Source organism: Lemur catta, chromosome 19 (genome assembly GCF_020740605.2).
Source record: "Lemur catta isolate mLemCat1 chromosome 19, mLemCat1.pri, whole genome shotgun sequence".
Classification (NCBI taxonomy): Eukaryota; Metazoa; Chordata; class Mammalia; order Primates; family Lemuridae; genus Lemur; species Lemur catta.
This window is the reverse complement of record NC_059146.1, coordinates 19,915,607-19,940,428: the sequence shown is the minus strand read 5'-3', so window position 1 is coordinate 19,940,428 and position 24,822 is coordinate 19,915,607. Positions and strand designations below refer to the sequence as shown.

At 47.2% G+C, this 24,822-nt stretch overlaps 1 protein-coding gene across 1 annotated transcript; it reads left to right on the top strand.

The window, feature by feature from the left end:
* Window positions 1–11,053: 11,053 nt before the first annotated feature.
* Window positions 11,054–15,949, top strand: FPR1 (formyl peptide receptor 1). The gene is made up of 2 exons (XM_045532613.1): window positions 11,054–11,141; window positions 14,526–15,949. The coding sequence occupies exon 2, from the start codon at window positions 14,537–14,539 to the stop codon at window positions 15,590–15,592; it is 1,056 nt and encodes a 351-aa protein (XP_045388569.1). The 5' UTR covers window positions 11,054–11,141; window positions 14,526–14,536; the 3' UTR covers window positions 15,593–15,949.
* The last annotated feature ends 8,873 nt before the right edge of the window (window positions 15,950–24,822 follow it).

Below are 24,822 nucleotides of genomic sequence, written 5' to 3'. Positions count from 1 at the left end.
CAATACAGGAAGGGCAATACAAGCAGAGACTTTGGTGAAGGATGAGGGGAGGGACAATAGGACCGGAGCCAATCAGGTGACAGAAACTCTTACAGGCACCGTGAGTATGTTGTCAGCAGACTCTTTTTTTTTGAGACAGAGTCTCGCTTTGTTGCCCAGGCTAGAGTGAGTGCCGTGGCATCAGCCTAGCTCACAGCAACCTCAAACACCTGGGCTCAAGCAATCCTCCTGCCTCAGCCTCCCGAGTAGCTGGGACTACAGGCATGCGCCACCATGCCCGGCTAATTTTTCTATTTATATTTTTAGCTGTCCATATAATTTCTTCCTATTTTCAGTAGAGACAGGGTCTCGCTCTTGCTCAGGCTGGTCTTGAACTCCTGACCTCGAGCGATCCACCAGCCTCGGCCTCCCAGAGTGCTAGGATTACAGGTGTGAGCCCCTGTGCCCGGCCGGCAGACTCTTCTCAGACACTTAAGTGAGCGAATATTACTTCACCTCTAACCTTTGTGGGAAACAGTAATTCATCGCTCCAAAGATCAAGGGTCAAGGAATCTGAGAGTCCAGGCCTTTTCTTCTTCAGAGATTCAAGAAAATGAAAGAAACAATTACTGAGGTGAGAAAAATTAGAAGCAAGCAATAAAAAACAAAGACGATGGTTAAGCAAAACTCATTCCTCTACTTACACAATACTTCTGACATCAAATGTGTAGGTTTTTTCCACACCAAGAAATTCTACAGTTCTCTGGGGACACCAGCCGGGTGTCATACACTTCAATTCTTTGGTGATGCTCTCTACCTGGACTTACTGTCAGATCCTGTCGCGCCGCACTCGCCTGCAAGGACGACGCAACAAACTGGAGTTCTTCCAACAGCAGTTTAATGAGGCATCTAGTCTAGTTACATGGCGAGAGACCCCGAACAGGAAGGACAGTGGGCTTATATACCATTGCAGGTAGTCGTGGCGGGAAGTGATTGGTAGAAGGCCCTGACAAGGCTCCCAGCAATGATTCTATTGGCTATGTGCTCACCCGTAATCAGAGACCGCTCCCAACAGCTCCCCCTTTTGTTTTGCAACACAAGCTTTGGGGACTCCAACCTCAAGGTCCGGATCCAGGGGGTGGAGTCCCTGAAGCAGGTGCAAAGGCCACCGTCTCCCGTGCAATGAGCAGAGACTCTGGGAGGTGCAACGGCTGGTAAGGGGGTGACACGCCACAATCTGGTGCAATGGGGAAACCCCTCAGAGTGCATGGGCCATGTCACGCTGTGCGAGAGGGGAGGCGGTCTTGACCTTCGGAGCGTAACATTTGTAGCCAGATGCCAGGGGATTGACCACACTCGAGGGTGGCTAGGGCTTGGGTAACCACCACTCGGTCCCTGCGGCGCTGTGCACGAATGCACAGGAACCCCCAGATCACGAAACCTGCTCCCAGGATCCCCATGAACCCTAGGGACCCCAGGCCAGCCCAGTCCCGAAGTCCTCAGACTATTGACTGAAATGTAGGAAAGAGACCATTGGTCACTGTCAAGTCCAGGCGTGTGGAGTTAACTGCCGGGTCAAGGCAGTAAATTGACTAGACCAGTGTCCTGTCAACATAACAGATAATTGACGAGACTTGTTGGCCGCGGCGGAAGCATTATCAAACGGTACCGCGGTAATGCATAGTCCTGTGAAACGCCATTCGCAGCCCAGCTGTGCCAGCTGCCATAAGGCATCTATTTGCTCCTGGACCAAGTCCACACGTTGGTTCAGTATCATGATACCACCCTTCAGATGCGCGTTGACGGCGGATTGTGTGTCCAGAGCTGTAGCCACAGATGCCGATAGGTTGTTCAGCGCCTGTGCTGTCTGAACAGAGCCTACCGCTACAGCCGTAGCGGCTGCCAGTGCGGCAGTCACTGCCAATGTGGAAATTACAGCTGCAGTAACGCCAAAATCTCTTCGCTGTCGGAAAAGGGTCAAGGAGCTAGGAGCCTCCACCGGCCAAGGAATATGCCGAGGCATACGGGCAACAATTGCCATGGACTGGCTGGAGGCATTCCAGCAACGGGCATAGGAGCAGTTTGCCGTGGAGCAATTGAGAACACCAGGACCAGAGGAAGTAGCAGTGATCCAGATAAAAGGGGGCCAGAGGCAAACAGGTGTGGAGGGGAAAGACAGATTACGCTGCTGAATAGCGTGGACCGACGTCTCAAATGTTGAGGAGGAGTTCCATGTAAGATTGGCAAGGCCCAAAGAGGCATTAGTAGCGAACAGCCGGGGGAAGATCTGGGCATCATGGGTCACCGGCATCGGTCTCGGGAACACCGACAGGATGGCCCAGCGCCGGTCCATCGTCACCGATGCGGCCAGCAGCAGAAAGGTCAGGAGCAGCAGCATCCCCGGCAGCGGACGCCCCATCATCTGCATCCTCCACATCCGCCAACCGCTGCACTCGCCGCGTTAAGCGTGCCGGGACCCACACTGGATCAGGAGTGTCCTGCGGGAAAACACAGACAGCTCCCCTGGACCGGCTCACAACCGGATCCGGGCCTTTCCATTTGTTAAGCAGGACATCCTTCCACAAGACCTGCTCTGATAAAGGGGAACCGGGGTTGGCGTGGCGGTCCGCAGCAGAGCGCCCCTGATCATCCAGCAAAAGAAAATTTAAAGTGAACAAGGTGAGAGAGAGCACAGGCTTAGGGGTACGTAAGCCCAAAGGGCTCGTCCCCGTCTCCCCCTTTTGTTTTTTGAGATAGGCCTTTAAGGTGCCATGGGCACGCTCTATGATACCCTGGGCCTGGGGGTTGTAGGGAAGGCCCGTGCGGTGCTCCACGCCTAGGCGTGTGCAGAATTGACGAAAAGCTTGTGAGGTATAGGCAGGGCCATTGTCAGTTTTGATAACCTGAGGTTTACCCCAGGCAGCCCAAGCCTCTAAGCAGTGGGTGATGACATGACTTACCTTTTCACCTGTCAAGGGAGTGGCATGAATTATGCCAGAGCAGGTATCGACGGAAACATGGACGTAAGAAAGAGAACCAAAGGAGGAGTAATGAGTGACGTCCATTTGCCACAAGTGGAGTGGCCGAAGACCACGAGGATTGACACCTACATGAGGTGCTGGACGAAAAGGTGCACAGGCCGCGCACTGCAGCACAATATCGCGTGCGGCTGCCCGCGAGAGGCCAAATTTGAGACGTAACGTCAGTGAAGGAGTATGGTATAGAGAATGAAACTGGCGAGCTGCCTCCAACGGAGAGCCAACCCAATAAGCGTGAGTGGCATGATCCGCCAGGGCATTGCCGCGCGCCATGGGGCCCAGCAAAAGGGAATGGGCCCGAATGTGCGTTATAAAAAATGGGGACCGGTGCGAATGGATGGCAGCACGGATAGCACAGAATAAGGAGAACACCGTGCTGCGAGAGTTAAGAGAATGGGCTGTTTCCAAGTGACGGACAGCCTGAACAACATAAGCAGAATCAGAGATTATATTAAGGGGCTCTGGCACGGTTCGGAGAACCAATTAAGCTGATTATTCTGCCAATGACCCTGTCCTAAGAGCATATCGGCATCCCAGGCAGGCTGGCCCTGCTGCGCGTTCTGCCGAGCTTGATTAATACAGGCTTCTTGATATATGGATTTCCAATCTAAATATTGCCCCATGGATAGACAGGCCCACGCGGTACCAGCCCAATCACTGGGGGTCATGGCATGCGCACTTAGCCGTTCCAGTAGGCCACGGGTGTAAGCGGCATTGCACCCATAAGCCTTGACAGCTTCAGCCAAAGCTTTTAGTTGCTTGTAATCTAGGTGTTCGTGAAAGCGATGTTGATTAGCGTCCTCAAAGACGGGGAAAGCAAACTCCCTCTGTATCTTCTTTCTAGCTGGGGAGGCACAAACGAGGTTCCGCCCTCCATATTTAGAGGGGCGGATCCCGCAACGGGAAAGGGAGGGGCAGTAGCGTACGGGGGCGGGCGATTACGCTCCGCCTCATATCTAGCCGCCGCCTCCTCCAGCTCCGCCTTCTCCTGCGGAGACAGCCCCTCCTCCGCCTCGCGAGAACGCGAACGGGAAGAAGAGCGAGACGATGAAGAAGAACAGGAAGAAGAAGGACGAGAGGAAGAAGAGGAAGCCGACATGTGGAGGGAGGCCATTTTGAGAGCCACCTCCTCCATGTCCCTTTCAGGCGGCGGGCGTCCCCGCCGTTCCTGTTTACCCGCGGACTTACGTTTCTTTTTCGGCCTTTTCCTCGGCCGCCCCGGCCGAGCCGGACCCACTTTGCCTCTCTCAGACATACTATCTTGATAATCACTGAGTACTTGCTGACCTTCCCGGACCGGACCGCTGCAACGGTCGTCCTCTAAACAGGAGCGCACCAGTGCCCACACAGGGAGAACACACTCCCAAAGGGGACCAGACTCTCGGGCATGGCGAAGGTCCTGCTCTAGCTTATCCCAACTCGGAATCGTTTCCCGGGCGGCCAGAAGACCCCGCAGGGCCCGCAACAGGTGACAACTAGGAGAGTTCCCCATGGGGTAGGTCACAAGCACCCGGTGCCGGCGTCAGAAGAGGGCAGGGGTCCAAAATAAAACCGCCCCAGCTGCTGTGGTTCTGAACTCACCTCCAAAGAGGTCGTCTCCGCCGGTGCGAGAAGTTCCCGGGTTTCGGCACCACTTGTCGCGCCGCACTCGCCTGCAAGGACGACGCAACAAACTGGAGTTCTTCCAACAGCAGTTTAATGAGGCATCTAGTCTAGTTACATGGCGAGAGACCCCGAACAGGAAGGACGGTGGGCTTATATACCATTGCAGGTAGTCGTGGCGGGAAGTGATTGGTAGAGGGCCCTGACAAGGCTCCCAGCAATGATTCTATTGGCTATGTGCTCACCCGTAATCAGAGACCGCTCCCAACAAGATCCCACAAGCTAAAGGGCTCAGTCCCACAAACTGTCCTCACTTCAGACACCAAGCACAAGTCCTAGGTCGCCACTCATACTTCTGACTGCCTATAAATCGAGTGTTCCTACGACTCCTTGCTCAGGTTTGTTAATTTGCTAGAATGGTGCACAGAACTCAAGAAGACACTTTACTTACATTTCCCAGTTTATTATAAAGGATACAACTCAAAAACAGTGAAGTGGAAGAGATGCCTGGGTAGATATGTGGCAGGGACAGGCTGGGGTGGTGCATGGAGCTTTCATGCTTTCACCAGGCACACCACCCTCCCAGCACCCCTATGTGTTCAGCAACCTGAAAGTTCACCACATCTTATTGTCCAAGAGGTTTTATAGAGCTCAATCTCCAGGACCAATCTCCTCTTCCTGGAGGTCAGTGGGTGAGGGTGCTGAAAGTTGCAACCCTGTAACCACTTGGTCTTTCTGGTGACCAGCTCCATCCTAAGGCCACCTAGGGTCCCACCTTAAGTCATCTCATCAGCATAAACTCAGGTGTGATCAAAAAGGGCTCTTTATGAATAACAAGACATTTATATCACTCAGGAAATTCAAAAGGTTTTAGGAATTCTATGGAACCTTGAACAATACCTAATATACTTCTTATTACACCTCGAAAGTGCTAAAACAAATAGTAACCAGCAACACAGAGAAAGGTAAGGAGGTGAATGGGAGAGCACACGTCATCCAACATCATCACCAAGATTAACCCCCTGACTTTCTGGCCCTAGGAAGATAATTTGTGGGCCACTAATCTGAGGAGATGGGCTCTTTCTGAGTTTTAAAGCACCATCAGAATGTTCCAGAAAGTTATTCAAATCCAAGGCATATAATTATGAAGAAAGATGGAGAGCCAGAAAACAAGAGTCTAAGGGAAAGAAATGAAGACAACTATTTTCTCTTTTCTCCCTTAATTGCTATATCAATAGAATGTCTACAGTGACTTTAAACTATGGGTAAATTTATTATGAAAAAAATTTTTGAAAGGAGGTAGATTTTGAGTTTGAACAAGAACAGAGTTTCATTTTATTCTTCCAGCCCACCATCCTATTGGTTTTATTCCAGGAGCTTTTTGAACATGACCACAGGATGGCTGCCACTGTACCAGACATCACATCCAAATGGCCCTCCAAGCCAGAAGGATGGAGACAGGCAGGTAAAGTGACTCCAATCATGTGCCTCTGTCATTTTATAAGGGAGGGAAATCTTTTCTGGAGTCTTTGCAAGACTTTTCTTTACTTGTCATTGGCAAGATGGAGTAACATGCTGATCTCTACATGAGTCTGTACCCCCCCAAAAAAAGAAAGAAAGAGAGAGTGGGAGAGAGAAAGGGAGGAAGAGAGGGAGAGAGAAAGAGAAAAAAGAAAATTAAAAGCTAGGTTGCCCTGATTGACTTAGGTCAATCATGATTGATTATCTGAGATCATGGCACATTGCCACCTGAATAAAATGGAGTTTACTTATCAAGGAAGAAGGGGTTGTAGGTATTTTATAGGTACAGGCCTCTGAAGAGGTGGTCCCTTGCTGGCTCCAGGACATAAAGTTCAATGAGTCATGGGCTGTGCCCTGGAAAAACTGACAACCTGGGAGGAGAGATGAGAGGGTGCAGTGCTTAGTCACAGCAGCGTGGGGTATGTATAGTGACAGAGAGATGCCTGGTTCATTGAGGGATCCCCAAAAGGAACAACTAACTCAGGCCAAGAGGGCCTAGGGTCACTTCCTAGAGGATGTAACATCTAGGCTGAGTCTTAAAGACTGGGGTAAAGAAAGAAAAAACCACATTCTAAGCAGAATTGGGTGAAAGGACACAGGAAAGGGGCCAAGACATGGCATGCTCCTTTTGGTTATTGGGGCATAGATGGTGAGGAAGAGAGCAATAGTGACGAGTCTTTAGAGGGTGTCAGGGGCCATCTCATGGAAGGTCTTGGATGCTAAGAAGAATTTGGAATTTCTCCTTAAGAGCATGAAAAGCCGTTTAAGCAGGGGAGGGACTTGTCAGGTGTGTCCTTCAGAAAAAAAGAATTGTTCTAGGGGACTCTAAACAGGATGGATTTGGGAATGTTTCCAACTGGAGGCAGAGATCTTGGAGCAGAGATTGTTGCAAGAGACCAAAGTGAACCAGGGCATGTATAGTGTGATAGAAAGAAGGTGTGGTTTAGGGAGAGATTGTCCAGACTTGGTGCGGAGGGCTTAGAGACTACACGGCTATGGGATAGAGGAAGAATGAAGGCTCTCTATGGAACCCACACTCGTAACTCACCGTTGCTGTGCAACCAACCACCCCAAACCACCACTTAACTATGTTCATGGATTGTATGGGCTGGGAACTGGGAGAAGGCACGGAGGAGTTACTTTCCGTACCACCCAAGACTCAGCGGTTTGGGGATGACTAGAAGGCTAGGGACTGGAGTCACCTGGAGCTCCTTCGCTCACACGTCAGATACCTGGGCTGGAATGACTCAAATGCTTAACTAGGCTGGAACCACAGACTGCAGCGCCTACGTGTGGCCTCTCCAGTTTGGCAGGCTCAGGGCAATCAGATTTCTGGCATGAGGGTTGCTGTCCTCTGGAACAAGTGTCGCAAGAGAACCAGAAGCTTCATGGACTTTTTTGACCTAGCTTTGACAGTTAGATGGCATCATTTTTTTTTTTTTTACCACATTCCATTGGTCAAAGTAGAGCCAACCCCACCCTGATTCAAGTGGAGAAGGCATAGACCCTAATTCTCACTGGAAGAAGTGTCAAACCATATTGTGGCCATTTTCTTTAAAACCACTGCACTGGGGTAATGGGCAGATTTGGGGGCCATCCTTAAGATGGGAACCCGTGAGGAGAAGCAGACTGTATTCGTTAACTAGGGCTGCCCTGGGTATCTTGAGTAATAGAAATTTATCTTGAATAATAGAAACTTATTTTCTTACAGTTCTAGAGGCTGGAAGTTTAGAATCAAGGTGTTGGTTTCTTCTGGGTCTTCTCCCTGTATCTTCACAAAGTCTTCCCTCTGCCTGTGTCTGTGCCCTAATCTCTTCTTGTGAGGACACCAGTCATAATGGATTATGGCCCACCCTAATGAACACAGTTTAACTTAATTACTTCTTTAAAGATCCTATCACCAAATACAGTCACGTTCTGGGGTGCTGGGAGTTAGGGCTTCAACAGAAGGATTGAGGTGAGGGGCAGCATTTAGTCAATGACACAGAGTTGTGGGGAAGGTGATGAAAGCAAATGCTGGAGGTGAGCCTGAGTGGACAGATGAACCCAGGATGATGTATGTGGGGGTCAAGGGCGGGTCTGAGCTAGAGACAGGGATGTGGGGACTGTTAGGTGTGGTTGAAGCTTTCAGCATGGATAGATTCACCAGAGAGAATGTAAAACGGGAGATGAAAAGATTTTTTTTTCTAATTAGTAAGTTATAAATAGTATTCATTACACTGGAATTTATGTTGAATGCTTTGTATCAGTTATCTGATTTGTTCTGCTCTAGAAAATCCTCTGTAAATATTACTCTCAATTCATGGGGAAGTGACAGAGACTTAGTGCAGTTAAATCAGGGCTCAAATCCAGCCCACCACCTCTTCTTGTATGGCCTGAGAGCCAAGAATGGCTTCCACATTTACTACTGGCTGAAGAAAATCAAATGAAGAGTATTTTGCAACATGTAAAAATTATATAAAATCCACTTGTGCTGTTTTAAATAAAGTTTTATTGGTACACAGCCATGCTCATCATTTACATATTGCCGGTGGCTGTATTCATGCTATAACAGCAGTGCCCAGGAGTTTTGATGGAGACACTATGGCCTGCCAAACATAAAATATCTACTATGTGGCCCTTTGCAGAAAATGTTTGTGATCTGTGTTAAATGGCTTTTCCAGTCACAGAGCTAATGAACAGTAGAACTGGGATTTTAGCCTAGGCAATCTGGCTTCACTGTCTCAGCTGGGTGATTTACTGAGAGGCTTTGGTGCTCACAGAGGCCATTTCAGACTTTTCAGCTACCAGAAGGGTCAGAGATTTTTGCAGCAAAGGTAGGAATTCCCCCAACCCAGGACAACTCAAAGGCCACTTCCCCTTGGGTCTTACTCAGATGCAGGAGTGGAAGTTCATTTCGAGAATTTCCTTGCTTTCTTCACTGCGTTCATTTTGAGCCACACCCATTTGCCTCTGTTCACTTTTGCAAATTGTGGTGTGTTAGTCATGGACCATTTGGTAGCAAGGAGCAAAACCTCTATGCTTTTTAAAGGGGTCTTATGGGAAACATACAGAGGCATCCCAGGAGCCTAGTTTCAGGAAGAACAGTCAGATTTCAGAAGTCTCCAAAATTTTCTGGCAATTACTGTCTGGGGTTCCTCATTTCTTGTTTTCTCTAGGACCCTTCTCTGTTGTCCATAATAGTGCCCTCAGCTTTTCTCTTTAATTCTCCCACAAGATATTTTCTTCTTTGTCATTCTTTAATACATCCACACTTGTTACTCTTCCTCTCTTGGGAAACTTTTTAATGTGTCTGATAAGTACTACCCCAAAGGAACTTTTATAAAATACAAATCTGAATATATCACAATTCTGATGAAAAACATCCAATGACACTTTTTTTCTTCCTTGTCTTTCTGGCTTGGGATGCTGTAGTGTGAAGTTAGGAGCAATGGCAGCTCGCTTGGAGCCATGAGGTGCCAATCCCCAGGGAGAAAGCCACCATATTAGGGATGATAAAAAGTGGAAGAATTAAAATAAACATGATTTTTTTTTTTCTGAGACAGGGTCTCACTCTGTTTCCCAGGCTAGAGTGCAGTGGCATCATCATATTTCAGAGCAACCTCAAACTCCTAGGCTCAAAAGATCCTCCTGCCTCAGCCTCCTGAGTAGCTGGGACTACAGGCATGCATCACCATGCCCAGCTAATTTTTTTTTTATTTTTTGTAGAGACGGAGTCTAACTGTTGCTCAGGCTGGTCTCAAACTCCTGACTTCAAGTGGTCATCCCTCCTCGGTTTCCCAGAGGTCTAGGATTATAGGCGTGAGCCATTACATTAGGCCTGAACATGGTTCTGGATGAAATTATTTAAATAGAACCTATTCTACCCTCCTCCAAATTCATACAAAGTAAACCATAAATATCATTTTTGGTTTAACACATTGACTGCCACACTAGAAAGAAGTTTTTTTCCTTGGGGCCATGGTATTTTATTACAAAAATAGAACAAAAACTTCAAAAACAAAATGATCTTTTCTAATTTAATGAAAAATATGTTATTTTTTATTGTTTTCCCTGCATGAGCTACACACAACTCACGTGGTGCTAGAATCAATTTTTACACTGCACACCAGCTGAGTTGTATGTGACTCATGACACACTTATTGAATTTATTTTGGAGAATTGAGTCTTCATATGCTTCACAAGGCTCCAGGCTCAAAACTAGCATGAGGTAAATACAACTCACATGGCAGTTAATGTGCTAAGCCATTGTTAGGTTTAATTGTAAATGACTTAAAATTGAAAGCAGACTTAATGAAACAAGACCTTGGGACTAATGCTTTTAGGATACATGTGTGTCTGTATCTGCCTTCCCATGTCTCTAAATCACTCTGCTACTCTTGGATGATTTCTAATTCTTCAGAAAGACAGCCTATAAATGAGCTTCCACAGGAGTGAGGGATTATAGGAGTAACCTGGGCAGTGTGTGTGGGTGTGGAATGCTCTGTCTTGTCAACTCTCTCAACTGGTCTGCCTCCACTACCTCTCCTTGTGTTTTTCTGGTTTCTGTTTTTCTCATCTTCATCTCTGCCTGTTGCTGCTTCCCTCTGATTCTTCTCACCGCAGTACTTGCCCCTCTCTCTACCTTGATGCATGGAGAAAAAGTGGACCTGCCCACCTGGATTCCTTGACTCTTGATGTTGAGAGGGTTGAACCTCTGCATCCCACAGAGGATTGAGATTGAGGAAAACGGTCAGGTCCTTGAGTTTCTAAAAGGGCCTTGCTCACTCCCCTAACGCTGTTAAGACAGGTAGTAGTACACTGCCGTACTTTTGGGGCCTTTGAGAATCACAAGGGGCTCTGGTTTTCTGTTTCCTGTTTCTCAATTGGTTTCAGTTCCGTTACCCTTTCCGTATCTCTCTTGGTGTCTTCTGTTGAGACAGTTAGAACTTGTGTCACTTTCCCCAGGAGATCAGGACTTAGAACTGCCCAGAGCAGAATCACAGCTGGTAGAAGTTCCAGGTAAGAAACATATCCCTGGGGCTGGGGAACTGGACACAGCCGCACCTGGTAGGCTGGGGGGGGGGGGTACAGTCGAGTCTTTGGAGTGAGTTGAAGAAGGATGTGGAGTTAAAGAATGATTTTTTTTAAAAACATAAGAGGTTTTAGAGCATATTGGGGCACTGATGGAAATGATAGAATATAGAAAGTTATATTGATGCTGCAGGAGAGAAGGGATAAGTGAAGAAGAGAACTTCTTAAATCGATGAGGGAATGAGTCTCGGAGGCCCAGTAGAGGGTAGGTCTTGGGCAGGAACACTTGTTTTCTGGTCATTCATGGGAAAGCAGAGAACAGTTGTGCAGGAGCAGACAGGAGGGTATAGTTGGTGGATTATGAGGCAAGAGCATCAGCTTGGGGGTGCAGATGGGGTAGGATAGGAGGTGTGGAGCTTTGAGGAGAAAGCAGAAGGGCCTCAGTGATTATTGTGGGTCATGGGGAAATGAATGTAAGAGGTAAGCAATCGCCTTCCAGAGCGGTGGTGAGTGCGGACCTGAATGGTATGGGGGACCCATCAGCAGAATTCAGCTCTGCCCCTTCCCAAATTTGAAACATAGGCTGGTCACTTCCCATCCAAGCCCTAGCTTCCTCTTATGTCACAGAGAGATAGTGATTTTTAGTCAATGCTGAGATTGCTGAAATCAGAGACAAGAACGGTGAGGATGTGACACAGTGATTGCCATTTATAAGAAGCTCAGTCAACGGCAGCCACCGTGGTTCGTGCTTTATTGCAAATCACAGGGTTTCTCCTCCGAACCATGGTGGAGACATAATTGCGCAGCCTTTCCTCACTGGTGTGTCCCATCCTGTCATTGCAGAATCTTTCTCATTCATTGCAACAACCTTTTCAAACGGTTGCCTTAGAGCTTCTTGAGGACAAACAGTCCTCAGGGTGTCTTGGTGGTTGAACGGGGGCTGGGGTGCAGACATCTCCGAGTTGTTTCCGGGATTGTAGAGTGTCAAGGTTCCATAGAAATGTGAGCCACGTATGTAATTTTAAATTGTCAATTAGGCAATTTAAAAAGATAAGAAGAAACAAGTGAAATTAATTTTAATAAAATATTTTACTTACCCTTATATAGCCAAATTATCAGTTCAACATGTAGTCACTATAAAAATTATTCTTCTAATTGTACAAATTTATGGGGTACAAGTGTAATTTTGTTACGTGGGGAGATTGATTACACAGTGGTGAAGTCAAGATTTTTAGGGTATCCGTCACATGAATAACATACATTGTACTCATTAAGAAATCTCGTTCATCATCTCTTACTTTCCTCCAAAATTTATTAACGAGATAGTTCACCTTATTTTTTTCACACTAAGTCTTTGAACTCTGATGGATGTTTTACTGTTACAGCCCATCTCAAATCGGGCTAGCCACATTTCAAGCGCTTGAAAGCTGTGAGTGGTGAGTGGCCACTGTATTAGACAACTCATCTGTACTGGTAGGGTAGCAGGGCAGTGGCAGAAAGAGACCCCTGCTGGAATATTTGACAGCCTGAGCTGGGTGACTTTAAGCAATTAACTTACATCCTCTAAGTCTCAGTTTCCTCATCTGTAAAATGAGTATATTATAGAAACCTACATCAGTACATACTGTGTGTCAATCACTGGCTCATGCTTTATGGTATTAACCCATTTCATCCTTATAACAACCATTCGAGGAAGGCTGCTGCAAGCATTAGAGGAAAAGAGCAGCTCTTGGCAAGAGGCTGACATATACTTTGCATACCTAATCCAGTGAAATCTCATACCAAACACAATTTTTTTTTTTTTTTTTTGGAGACAGAGTCTCACTCTGTCATCCTGGCTAGAGTGCAGTGGCATCATCATAGCTCATCACATCCTGAAACTACTGGGCTCAAGCAATCCTCCTGCCTCAGCCTCCCAAGTAGCTAGGACTACAGATGTGCACCACCATGCCTGGCTAATTTTTTTGTTTTTTGTAGACATGGGGTCTTGCTCTTGCTTAGGCTTGTCTCAAACTCCTGGCCTTGAGCGATCCTCCTGCTTCGGCCTCCCAGAATGCTAGGACTACAAGCGTGAGCCACCACACCTGGGCTCCAACACATATTTGGACTGCTATTAATATTTCTATCAGCTCTACTTCGTTCCCAAGAGAACTGAGCCCATCCAGTGATGGAGAAGAGCGTCCCATCTGTTTGGCCAAGTAATCACAGGGACAGGAGTAGAAAGGGGATCTCCTGTTCTGACTTCCTCTGGCACAGAATCCACAAGATGTAAAACGTGATTACACATCTTCTGTTACCACTCACCGATCCATTTGACCTATCTTGGAAAATGAACCAAATAGCATGCCTTGCCTTTCACAGTGGCAGAGGAAAGGAAGAGGCTTTCATGACCCCTAAGAGAGAGAGAGGGAGCGGAGTCTGGAAGGGAGAAGTCGCATAGTCCTCGTACTAAGAGTCACAGGTGGGCGAAAGTCTTGGCCCACGTCTGTCTGACACTGGGTCACTGAAGCTGTCTCTCACCAGTTTCCTGATACCCATACACCATTATTTTTTCTTTTTTAAATTTGTGATAAAATACACATAACAAAAAATATACCATTTTAAGTGTACAATTCCGTGGCATTAAGCACATTTACAATCCTTTACATCTGCAACCAATATCTAGTTCCAGAACATTTTCATCACCTCAAACAGAAACTCCATACCCATTAAGCGATAATTCTCCATTCCCCACTTTCCCTAGCCCCCGGCAACCAATAATCTGCTTTCTGTCTCTGTGAATTTGGTTATTCTGGATATTTCATGTAAGTGGAATCATACAATATGTGGCTTTAGTGTCTCACTCTTTTCATGTAGCATGATGCTTTCAAGGTTTGTCCATGTTGTAGCATGTATCAGTGCTTCATTTTTCACAGCTGCATACTATTCCATTGCATGCACAGACATTACATTTTGTTTGTCCATTCAGACATCTATGTTGTTTCCACCTTCGGACTATTGTGAAGAGTGCCACTATGAACGTTTTTGTTTGAGTACATGTTTTCTATATTCATTTTTTTTGTCCAATACTTTCCTCTTGGAGGGCAAAGACCTTATCATCTTTAGCCAAGTGACCTACCTGGTAGGTGGCTCGCACATCAGCAACTGTGGGAACGTGTGATAAGACGCCATCTTGCCACGTTCACCATGGTTGCCAGTTTACAGATGTGGGTAGGGATAGGGAACAGTGGTGAGGATATTCTGGCTGGACTGGAAGCTCAGGGGAAGATGAGGGAGTTATGAGTGGGAAAACTGGCAGGTGCAGAAATGAGGGCTTAGGGAAACTGCGTGGAGGTGCATAACTGAGGAATGGCTGTTGTTAAACTATTTCAGGAGTGCACAAGATGGAGGCGAATTCTTCTCTCCCCGTGAATGCGTCTGGAGGGACTCACGCTGTCCCTGCTAGCTATCTTGTCCTGGATATCTTCTCTTATTTGGTATTAGCAGTCACCTTTGTCCTTGGCATCCTGGGCAATGGGCTTGTGATCTGGGTGGCTGGATTCCGGATGAAACACACAGTCACCACCATCTCTTACCTGAATCTGGCCTTAGCCGACTTCTTTTTCACCTCCACTTTGCCTTTCTCCATAGTCTCAAAGGCCATGGGAGGACATTGGCCTTTTGGTTGGTTCCTGTGCAAGTTCATTAATACCATAGTGGACATCAACCTGTTTGGAAGTGTCTTCCTGATTGCGCTCATTGCCCTGGACCGTTGTATTTGTGTTCTGCATCCAGTCTGGGCCCAGAACCACCGCACTGTCAGTCTGGCCAAGAAGGTGATCCTTGGGCCCTGGATTCTTGCTCTACTCCTCACCTTGCCAGTTATCATTCGTGTGACTACTGTGGCTAATAAAACGATGGGGAAAGTATTCTGCACTTTTGATTTTTCACCCTGGACCAACGACCCTGTCGAGAAGTTCAAGGTGTCCGTCACCATGCTCACGCTGAGAGGGATCATCCGCTTCCTTATTGGCTTCACCATGCCGATGTCCACCATCGCCATCTGCTACGGGCTCATCGCCACCAAGATCCACAGACAAGGCCTGATTAAGTCCAGTCGTCCTTTAAGGGTCCTCTCTTTTGTTGTAGCTGCCTTTTTTCTCTGCTGGTTTCCCTATCAGTTAGTTGCCCTCATAGTCACAGTCAGAATCCGTGAGGTGTTGCTTGGTATGAGCAAAGGCTTTAGAATAGCGGTGAATGTGACAAGTGCTCTGGCCTTCTTCAACAGCTGCCTCAACCCGATGCTCTATGTCTTCATGGGCCAGGACTTCCGGGAGAGACTGATCCACTCCCTGCCTGCCAGTCTGGAGAGAGCCCTCACCGAGGACTCAGCCCCAACCAGTGACACAGCTACCAATTCTGCTTCACCTCCTGCAGAGGCCGAGTTACAAGCAGCGTGAGGAGGGATCTGGGAGACACGTTTGAGCTCCCGTTTCTGGCTTCATCTCACCTTCAGTTATACTGAGCCACAGGCATTCCTTGCTTATCTTCGGGTTACCCAATTACAAATCAAAGAATCTTTGAACCCACCTATAACCTGTAAACCCCCACTTCAAGATGCCCTGTCTTTCCAGGCCAAACCAATGTATATCTTCCATGTATTGATTTATATTTTACCTGTAATTCCTGTCTCCCTAAAATGTATAAAATCAAACTGTAACCCAGCTGTCTCTGGCACATTTTCTCGGGACCTCTTGAGACCATGTTACCTGGACTGCAGTCACACACATTGGCTTAGAATAAAACTCTTTAAATTATTTTACAGAGTTTGGGGTTTTTTTTCCATTAACAAATGAATATGTTCATGTCCTTCTATTTCTGTTTTTGTATTCCCCGTTTTCTTTCTGCTCTTGGCAAACATGTTCCTGAGACAGCCACTGGCATTATCTGATAATCTTTAAAATCTCAAAACACCCTGTATGTCCTGTCACATAATAAGAAATATGTACTTGGTCTCTGCCCTGGGTTCCTGACACAGAACTCCTAAAACATTCATAATTTCCTGAGTGGTAGGTGCACCTTTCATTGTAATATTTGTTCTTAGTCCCAGTTCCTGACACAAGAGCTTCTAGGACCCTTGGAATCTCTGGATGGATGAGTCTTTCGTATGCTAATGAGATGACTGGTGGCTGGGGGCCCCTAGATATCTTCAGATGGGGGCTGGTCCCCAGAAAGACCAAGGCTTGACTAGAGGGTTGGAACTTCCAGCTCCACCCACTGAGCTCCAGGAAGGGTAGAGGCGCTGGAGATTCACTTAATCACTAATGGCCAATGATTTAATCATTCATGCCCTAAGTAATGGAGCCTCCCTAAAAACCCTGCATAACAGGGTTTGGAGAGACTCGGGGTTGGTGAACACATCCACGTGCCTGGAGGTGTTGCACTCCAACTCCTGCAGCTATAATAGAGCCCTCCTGACCCTTGCCCTATATATCTCCTCATTTGACTGTTCATTTATAGCCTTCATAATATCCTTTATAATAAACTGGTAGTAGTAAAGTGTTTCCATGAGTTCTGTGAGCCGTAATAACAAATTATTGAACCAAGGAGGGGGAGTGGGGACCCTGATTTGTAGCCAAGTCAGACAGAAGTGTGGGTACCCTGGGGACCCACTATTTATGATTGGCATGTGAAGTGGGGAACAGTCTTGTGGGACTGAGCCCTTACCCTGTGGGGGCTGCTCTAATTCTGTAACCAAGGTCAAGCTTGTATCACTCGCCTCAGGGATCAACCCCCACGTGCAGAGGACCCTGGGTCAGAGGAGCCTGGACGTGAGCAGCGTGTGCACATCTGGACTTCCAGGAGGCTCCTGCTCACCCCCAGTGGTGCTAACACAGTGACCCCACATCCTTGGCTGTTTGGAAATCAGGGGAGACCCTAGTTCCTGTTACTCAGGCAGGCCCCAGCCGATTTCCTCTCCTTGTTCCTCAATTCTGTTCTTTCGGAAGTTCCTGAACCTTGAGACAATCTTCATACATGACCGGAACTCCGGGAAACCCCAAGGCAAGAACTGCATTAGGAAGTGCAACTGGGTCAGCAAATAGACCCATAAGGCGTAGGGAAGCAGGAACCTCAGCTCATGGGTCCCCAGGACTCGGACCTGAGGACCCGGACTCCTAGGACTGAGGGCTTCATCTCTTGGAGCCTCTGTCTTCTCATTTGTAAAAGGGGTATATGAACAATCCCTCCCACACAGGATTGTCTGCACAGTGAAAAGAGACAGAGTTTATTGCTTCACAGGAATGGGGATGAGCCGATCACAACCACATGCACAGCTGTGGATGGATCTCACAGACAAAACACTGGGTGAGAGAAGCCTGGCATGAAAGAGGACACCCTGTATAATTTCATCTCTCCGAGCTTTAGAAATCGGGGGACTACCCCATGCTGATTAGGGTTAGGACAGTACTTACCCTTGTTGTGGGGGGAGGTGACTGAGAGGGGGTGGTGGGGGTGTCCTGAGTCTTGATCCTGGTGCTGGTCACAGAGGCGCATGAACACTGAAAGTTTACTGGGCGGTACATTTACAACGTGTGCAACGCTCTGTATGTGTGTTATACTCCCGTACATTTTTTACTGAGAGAGAGAAGGGAGGGAGGGGGCAGAGAGAGGAGAAGAAGAGAGGGAGTGGGGATGGAGGGAGTGAAAAAGGAAGACAGAATGGAGAGAGGGAAGGGAGACAGGGAGAGAAAAGGGAGAAAGGGAGGAAGAGAGAAAGGAGAGAGGGAGAGAAAGAGAGAAGGAAGTGGGAGAGAGAGAAAGGAGGGAGCGAGGGAGAGAGGGCTTTCTTGGCACAGAGGAGTAAAGGGTGAGTTTTAGACTTTGCTGCAGCTGAAGCACAGCCATGCCAGTGACCTGAGGCATCTGGGCAGTGCCTGTGGCAGAGACAGCGCCATTGATAAATTCCTGCTACTGTCAATATTATTCCCATGGGCAGGTAATGGCCTCAGTCTCCTAAGCCTCAGAATTAGCCAGAGGCCTTGATTTCTGGGACTCTCACATGAGAGAGACCCCACATCTCTGTCCCCTACACATATATGTGGGGGCAGCCCCAGAGGTGTGCTGAGAAGGTTCGTATCAGCTCACAGAGAGACAATTATTAAACTTTCAGGAATTTTTATGAACCATTGTTAAAAATTAAGCCACATAAGCCTACAATGAAATAAGCAATATTAAAAACAAAGGTAACAGAGTCTTTTAAAATTCATCACTTCCCAGTTATTTTGCTACATTTTGATGAACAAATGTAGTTCTGACATATATTCTGGTTGTTTTACTTTTGTCTTACTCGTTAACATGAACAAAATACCAACCAGCATTCACATCAGAAATACACATTCATCAGCAACACGAGCCACTTCTTGGCTGAATTCAAGAGTAACCAAGCATTTATTTGTAATCTGATGTTGTGACAGTATTGTTGGCGATAGAATTATAAAATAAGGGCTGGGCGTGGTGGCTCACGCCTGTAATCCTAGCACTCTGGGTGGCCAAGGTGGGAGGATTGCTGGAGCTCAGGAGTTCGAGACCAGCCTAAGCAAGAGCGAGACCCCGTCTCTACTAAAAACAGAAAAATTAGCCATGTGTCATGGAGTGTACCTGTAGTTTCAGCTAATTCAGGAGGCTGAAGCAGGAGGATTGCTGGAGTCCAAGAGTTTGAGGTTGCAGTGAGCTATGATGATGCCACTATATTCTACCCAGGGGAACAGAGTGAGGCTCTATCTCAATATATATATATATATAAAATATATATTTTATGTTTTATATATATTATATGTATATATAATGGTACTGGATTTTATAAGAAATTGCAAGTTGCCCTGAAGTTATAATTGTATGGCATTTACGATAAAGAGAATTGTATATTATATTATTATTTGTAAACAGTGTGCTACATGTCCTTTATAATCAGTAAAAATGATTGTAAACTTATGTGTTTATATACAGACATAACATTTCATTTTCCTGGAGAGCCGGCTGTTAAACATTTACCAGCACACCACAGTGCAGAAAGCACATGTGTTTTGGATTCTGCAAGGGCCGTGTTCAAATCCCAGCTGTTACTACTGATACGTGCTCTCAGACAAGTCACTTCCCTCTTTGAACCTCCATTTTCTCTTCTTTAACGTGGGAGTTGTACCAACTACTTGAGGGATGTCTTTTGCTCATGAATATGAAGTGGGTAGCACAGAACTTGGCATATATATCATGGCCACCAACAACATCATGGCTATTTCAACCTGCTGGAGACAGGCCCACTTTCTCTGTCCTGTGAGACCCAGACCACTGTGATGTGGCACTTCCTGTCCAACCTGCCCTCTCCCGTCCTCAGAGTCTTCCTTCCTCCTTGCAATCGCTTTGTCAATCAAGAGATTGGGGAACCATTCGGCCATAGACTTTACTCTGAAGTCCCTGGACCTGGGCGTGGGAGAGAGGAAACACCCTCCTCATGGGGCATTCTGGTCCCATGTACCTCAGCAGAGGCCTCAGCCACAGTCCTTAGAGGAGGACTGACCTCATGAACTTCTCTGGGGCAGTGGCCAGCAGCCAGTTTATCACGCACTCTCGCGTGCTCTGTGCTGACCACAGTAATTTCCTAGGGCTGCTCTAACTCATTACCACAAACTGAGTAGCTTAAAACCACAGAAACGTATTAGCTCACAGTTCTGGAGACCAGAAGTCTGAAATCAAAGTGTCAGTAGGGTTGTTTCTTTCTGGAGGCTGTGAGGAGAGCCCCTTCCATGTCTCTCTTGGCTCCTGGAGGCTGCTGGCAATCCCTGGCGTTCCTGGTGTTATGGATTGAATTTTGTCCTCCTCCCAACTCCCCATTCCTATGCTGAAGTCCTAACCCCTAGCACCTCAGAATGTTTCCTTATTTGGATACTGGATCATTGCAAATATAATTTTTTTCTTTTTTTTGAGACAGAGTCTCACTCTGTCACCCAGGCTAGAGTGCAGTGGCATCACCATAGCTCACTGCAACCTCAGACTCCTGGGCTCAAGTGATCCTCCTGCCTCAACCTCCCAAGTAGCTGAGACTACAGGTGTGTACCACCACATGCCTGTAGTCTCAGCTATTGTTTGGGACTGTACATTTTTCTATTTTTGTAGAGATGGGGGGGGTGTCTCACCATGTTGCTCAGGCTGGTCTTAAACTCCTGGCCTCAAGCAATCCTCTCTCCTCAGCTTCCCAAACTGCTAGGATTACAGATGTAAGCCACCACACCTGGCCGCAGGCGTAATTATTTAAGTTAAGATGAGGTCATACTGGAGTAGGGTGGACCCATAATCCAACATGACTAATGTCCTCATGAAACGGGGAAATCTGGACACAGACGCGCACGCAGGAAGAACATTATATGATGAAGGCGGAGATTGCAGTGATACCTCTCCAAGCCAAGGAACACCAAAGATTGTCAGCAAGTCACCAGAAGCCAGGCGAGAGGCATGGAATAGATTCTCCCTCACAGCCCTCGGAAGGAACCAATCCCGCTGAAACACCTTGATCTTGGACTTCTAGTCTCCAAAATTGTGAGACAATAAATTTCTGTTGTTTAAGCCACCCAGTTTGTGGCACAGTCAGCCCTCTGCATTGGCAGGTTCCACATTCAAGGATTCAACCAATCACAGACAGAAAATATTTGGAATAAAACATCAATAAAGCATAATACAAATTTTAAAAACACAGTATAACAACCACTTACATAGCATGTATGTTGTATTAGATATTATAAGTAACCTGGAGATCATTTAAAGTATATAGGAGGATGTACACAGGTTATATGTAAATACTATGCCATTTTATGTAAGTGTCTTCAGCATCTGTGGATTTTGGTATCCACGGGGGTCCTGGAACCAATCCCCAGTTGATACTGAGGGGTGACTGTACTTGGTTACTACTCTAGAAAATGAATACCCTTGGCTTGTACATGCACCACTCTGATCTCTGTCTCCGTCTTCACATCATTTCCTCTCTGTGTTTGGTGTGTAATCTCCCTCTAGTTTCCACTCTTACAGACACCTGTGATGGGATTTAGGGCCCACCTTAAACCCAGGATCAGCTCAAGTCGAAATTCTTTATGACATTTGCAAAAACACTTTTTCCAAATAAGGTCACATTTATAGGTCCTGGGGATCAGGACTTGAACGTATCTTTCAGTGGGGGGGGGGCCCTCAACCACCACGTGTGGGGACTCATACACAACCTCTCATGTAATCCTCACTCCAATACAGCGACAGAGGAGGGAAACTGAAGCTCTGAGGGAATAAACCACTTTCCCAAACTCACAGGTGTTGGAGGTGGTATTAGATTCCCTGGTCTTTCTGACTTCCTGCTGTGTCATGCTCTGTCCCAGAGGAGGCCTCAGTAACAATGATTGATGAATGAATGAATGAGTGAATAAATGAATCAAGCAACTCAGCAGCAGGCAAGCAAGCTATCTTGTACAAATGTTTTCAAGAAATAGCAAATTATCAATGGAATATTAATAATTTGGGAGCCCATTTAAATGAAGGTTCCATCCCTGGTGCCTCCAGCTCTCTGTGTGACATTGAGTATATCAGGGCCTTGGTTTTTCTATCTGTAAAATGGGGATTATAATACTTTCCTCCAATACTTTTCAAGGATGTTAAGTGAGAGAAAGCACATAGGTCAATGCTAGGCACATTATTAATAAACTATTTCACTTTGAGATACATCTTTTCCTAGTCAGATGGTTCCCAAATTTTACAGCAGGTAAGAATTACCTGGGGCATTTGTTTAAGTCATTTCCAAAGCTCTGAGCTTGCAATATCAGAATACACGGGAGTGGGGCCCAGTAGGTGCATGTTTAGCAAATGCACACAGATGATTTAGATGCTTTAGACTCCACAGACCAGTTTGCAGAGCACTTAGTATCCAGTAACAAGAGCATGCGGTGGAGCCAGTTTCTTGCTTGTGCTCTCGGGCAGACTTCTTCATCTCTCATCTCCCAACGTTTGGAAAATGGAAATCAAATCATCACAAGGACCGGAAGAGAATTGGCCAGGATGGTGTCAGGGTTGAAAAGCCAGATCTCATCTCAAACTCCTTAACTTCACAAGACCTGTAAAACCCCTTAAAACCCTTCTTTCCAAATAAGGTCACATTTAGAAGTAGGGTTAGGACTCAGACATAACTTTTGGGGGCCACTGGTCAATCCCCTACGTGTGGGGGCTCCCGTCATCCTCTCGTGGAATCCTCTTGTGTAATATATGGACAGAAAACCATGGCAACATCATTTGCTCTTCTCCATCTGACGGCATCCACCGGGGATGACGGCATTGTGGTTTAGAGCTGCCCGCCTGGGAGTACCTGCAGCACAGACTGCAGAAGGGGCCTCCAGACTTCTGCTGCTCTGACTGCTCTGTCTGCAGCCCGCGGGCGTGCCCCTTTGATGACACACCACCCATGCCGCATGCTCTTTGGCTGCTCACCAAACTTCTCTGAGCTTCTTGCTATGCTGAACTCCTCCCAACAGCCCCGGGTGTGAGGGTCTCCTCGCCCCACTCTTGAGAGATGAAAAAGCTGGGGCCCAGGGATTAAGTCGGTACCCAACAGAGTTCCATCCATCCACATCAATATAGTGATGGGCTCTCCTTGTCTGCAGGTGGCTACGGTGGGGAAAGAGGCTCAGGTCTGGGAGGTGGCTTGTCCAAGGCCACTAGTCTTGGAACCCAGGAGTGTCTGACTCCAGAGCCCCCACCTGGCTGACTCCTCAGATGAGAGCTGGAGTATCCGGGGAGGGTAAAATGGTCCCCCTGTTGCCACCTGAGTTAGTCACGGAGACCTTCAGCTACTGATTCAGAGATGGCTGAACTCACCTCATATCCCAGTGTGCCAGGCAGACTCTCTCTCTTAACCTGAAGGGATACTCTGTGAAGGATAACTTGAGATAGTCCCATTTTACAGATGAGGAAAGAAAGGCTCAGGGGGAAAGAAATGGCTCCTTGCCAAGAATATACAAGTAACTGTGACATAATTAGGGTTTGTGTCCCCCTAAAATTCATTGTTGAAATCCTAACCCCCAAGGTAATGGTATTAGGAGGTGGGGATTTGGGGGTGATTAGGTCATGGGATTTGTGCCCTTGTAAAAGGAGGCCTGAGAGAGACCCCCCTTGTCTCTGCCACCGTGTTAGGACACAGTCAGAAGGTTCTATCAACCAGGAAACAGCTCCTCACCAGACACCAAATCTGCCAGTGCCTTGATCTTAGACTTTTTAGCCTCCAGAACTGTGAGAAACAAGTTTCCGTTGTTTGTAAGTGACCCAGTGTATGATATTTCATTAGAGCAGCCAGAATGGACTAAGGGACAATAAGAAATATATATTTGGTCTCAGGTTCTGGTTTCTGGCACAGAGTTCCTAAAACTCATGTAATTCCCTGAGTGGTAGGGGTGAGATTGTCTTTTGTTATTCATAATAAGCCCCTTTCAACCTTACCTGAGTTGATGCTAATGAGGTGACTCTAGCAGGGTGGCGGCTGGTTTGCCAGAGAAATCAGCCTTGTGATTAGAGGGTTGGAACTTTCAGCCTCATCTCTAACCTTCAGGAAGCTTAGAGGGGCTGCAAATTGACTAATAGTCAATAGCCAATGATTTAATCAATCGCACCTAGGTAAAGGAGCTTCCATGAAAACCCTAAATAACGGGGTTCAGAGAGCTTCCGTGTTGGTGAATGCATCCACGTGGTAACTCCACAGCGACAGAAGCTCCTGCCCCTGGGACCCTTCTGGACCCGTCCCTGTGTACTTCTTCTCCTGTTCATTTGTATCCTTTTTAATATTCTTTGTAATAACCGGCAAGTGTAAGTAAAGTGTCCCCCTGAGTTCTGTGAGCTGTTATAGCAAATTATTGAACGTGAAGAGGGCGTCATGGGAGCCCCTGATTCGTAGCCAAGTCAGACAGAATGTGGGGACCCTATGATCCCACCACTTGCGACTGACATCTGAAGTAGGGGGACAGTCTCGTGAGATTGGGCCTCCACCTGTGGGGGCTGCACTAACTTCCAGCAGTTAGTGTTAGAATTTAAACAAATCCTTAGACATTCAGTTGTCCAGAGAGTTGGAAGATTGATTGTTAGTGGGAATAAAAGCCCACACGTCAGGGTATTATGAGCAGAGAAACAGGGTTTTCTTTCAAAACCACTCTTCCCTGGTGGCCCCAGCAGTCCAGGCAGCCAGCCCCGCCCTGGCTCTCCGTCCTCCTCGGATTTATTTTCTGAATCACACTGTTGTGCTCCTCCTGTGGAGGCTCTTCCGCCCTGGCTGCGGTGGAGGTGGACCTGGGACTCAAAGTGGGCAACGGGAACTTCAGGAGGGTCGGGGGAAGGCACAGAGCTAAGACCACATCTGCAAGAGTAACCCGGGCCTGGGAACATTGTCTGTCAGAGATGAGAATAAGGTGAACCCCAGAATTCGGGAGCCCAGGCCTCCTCTTGCGCCCACAGGAGTCAGGCCCCCAACCTCCTCGTACCCCAGACCCAGGGGTCTGGACTCCCAACCCCCTTGACCCCCAGACCCAGGGGTCCAGGCCCCCAGCCCCTCTTTCCACAGTGACCTGCTCAGTAGATAGAGCGACTTAACTCCTGACACCTGATTTCTATTACCTGGCTA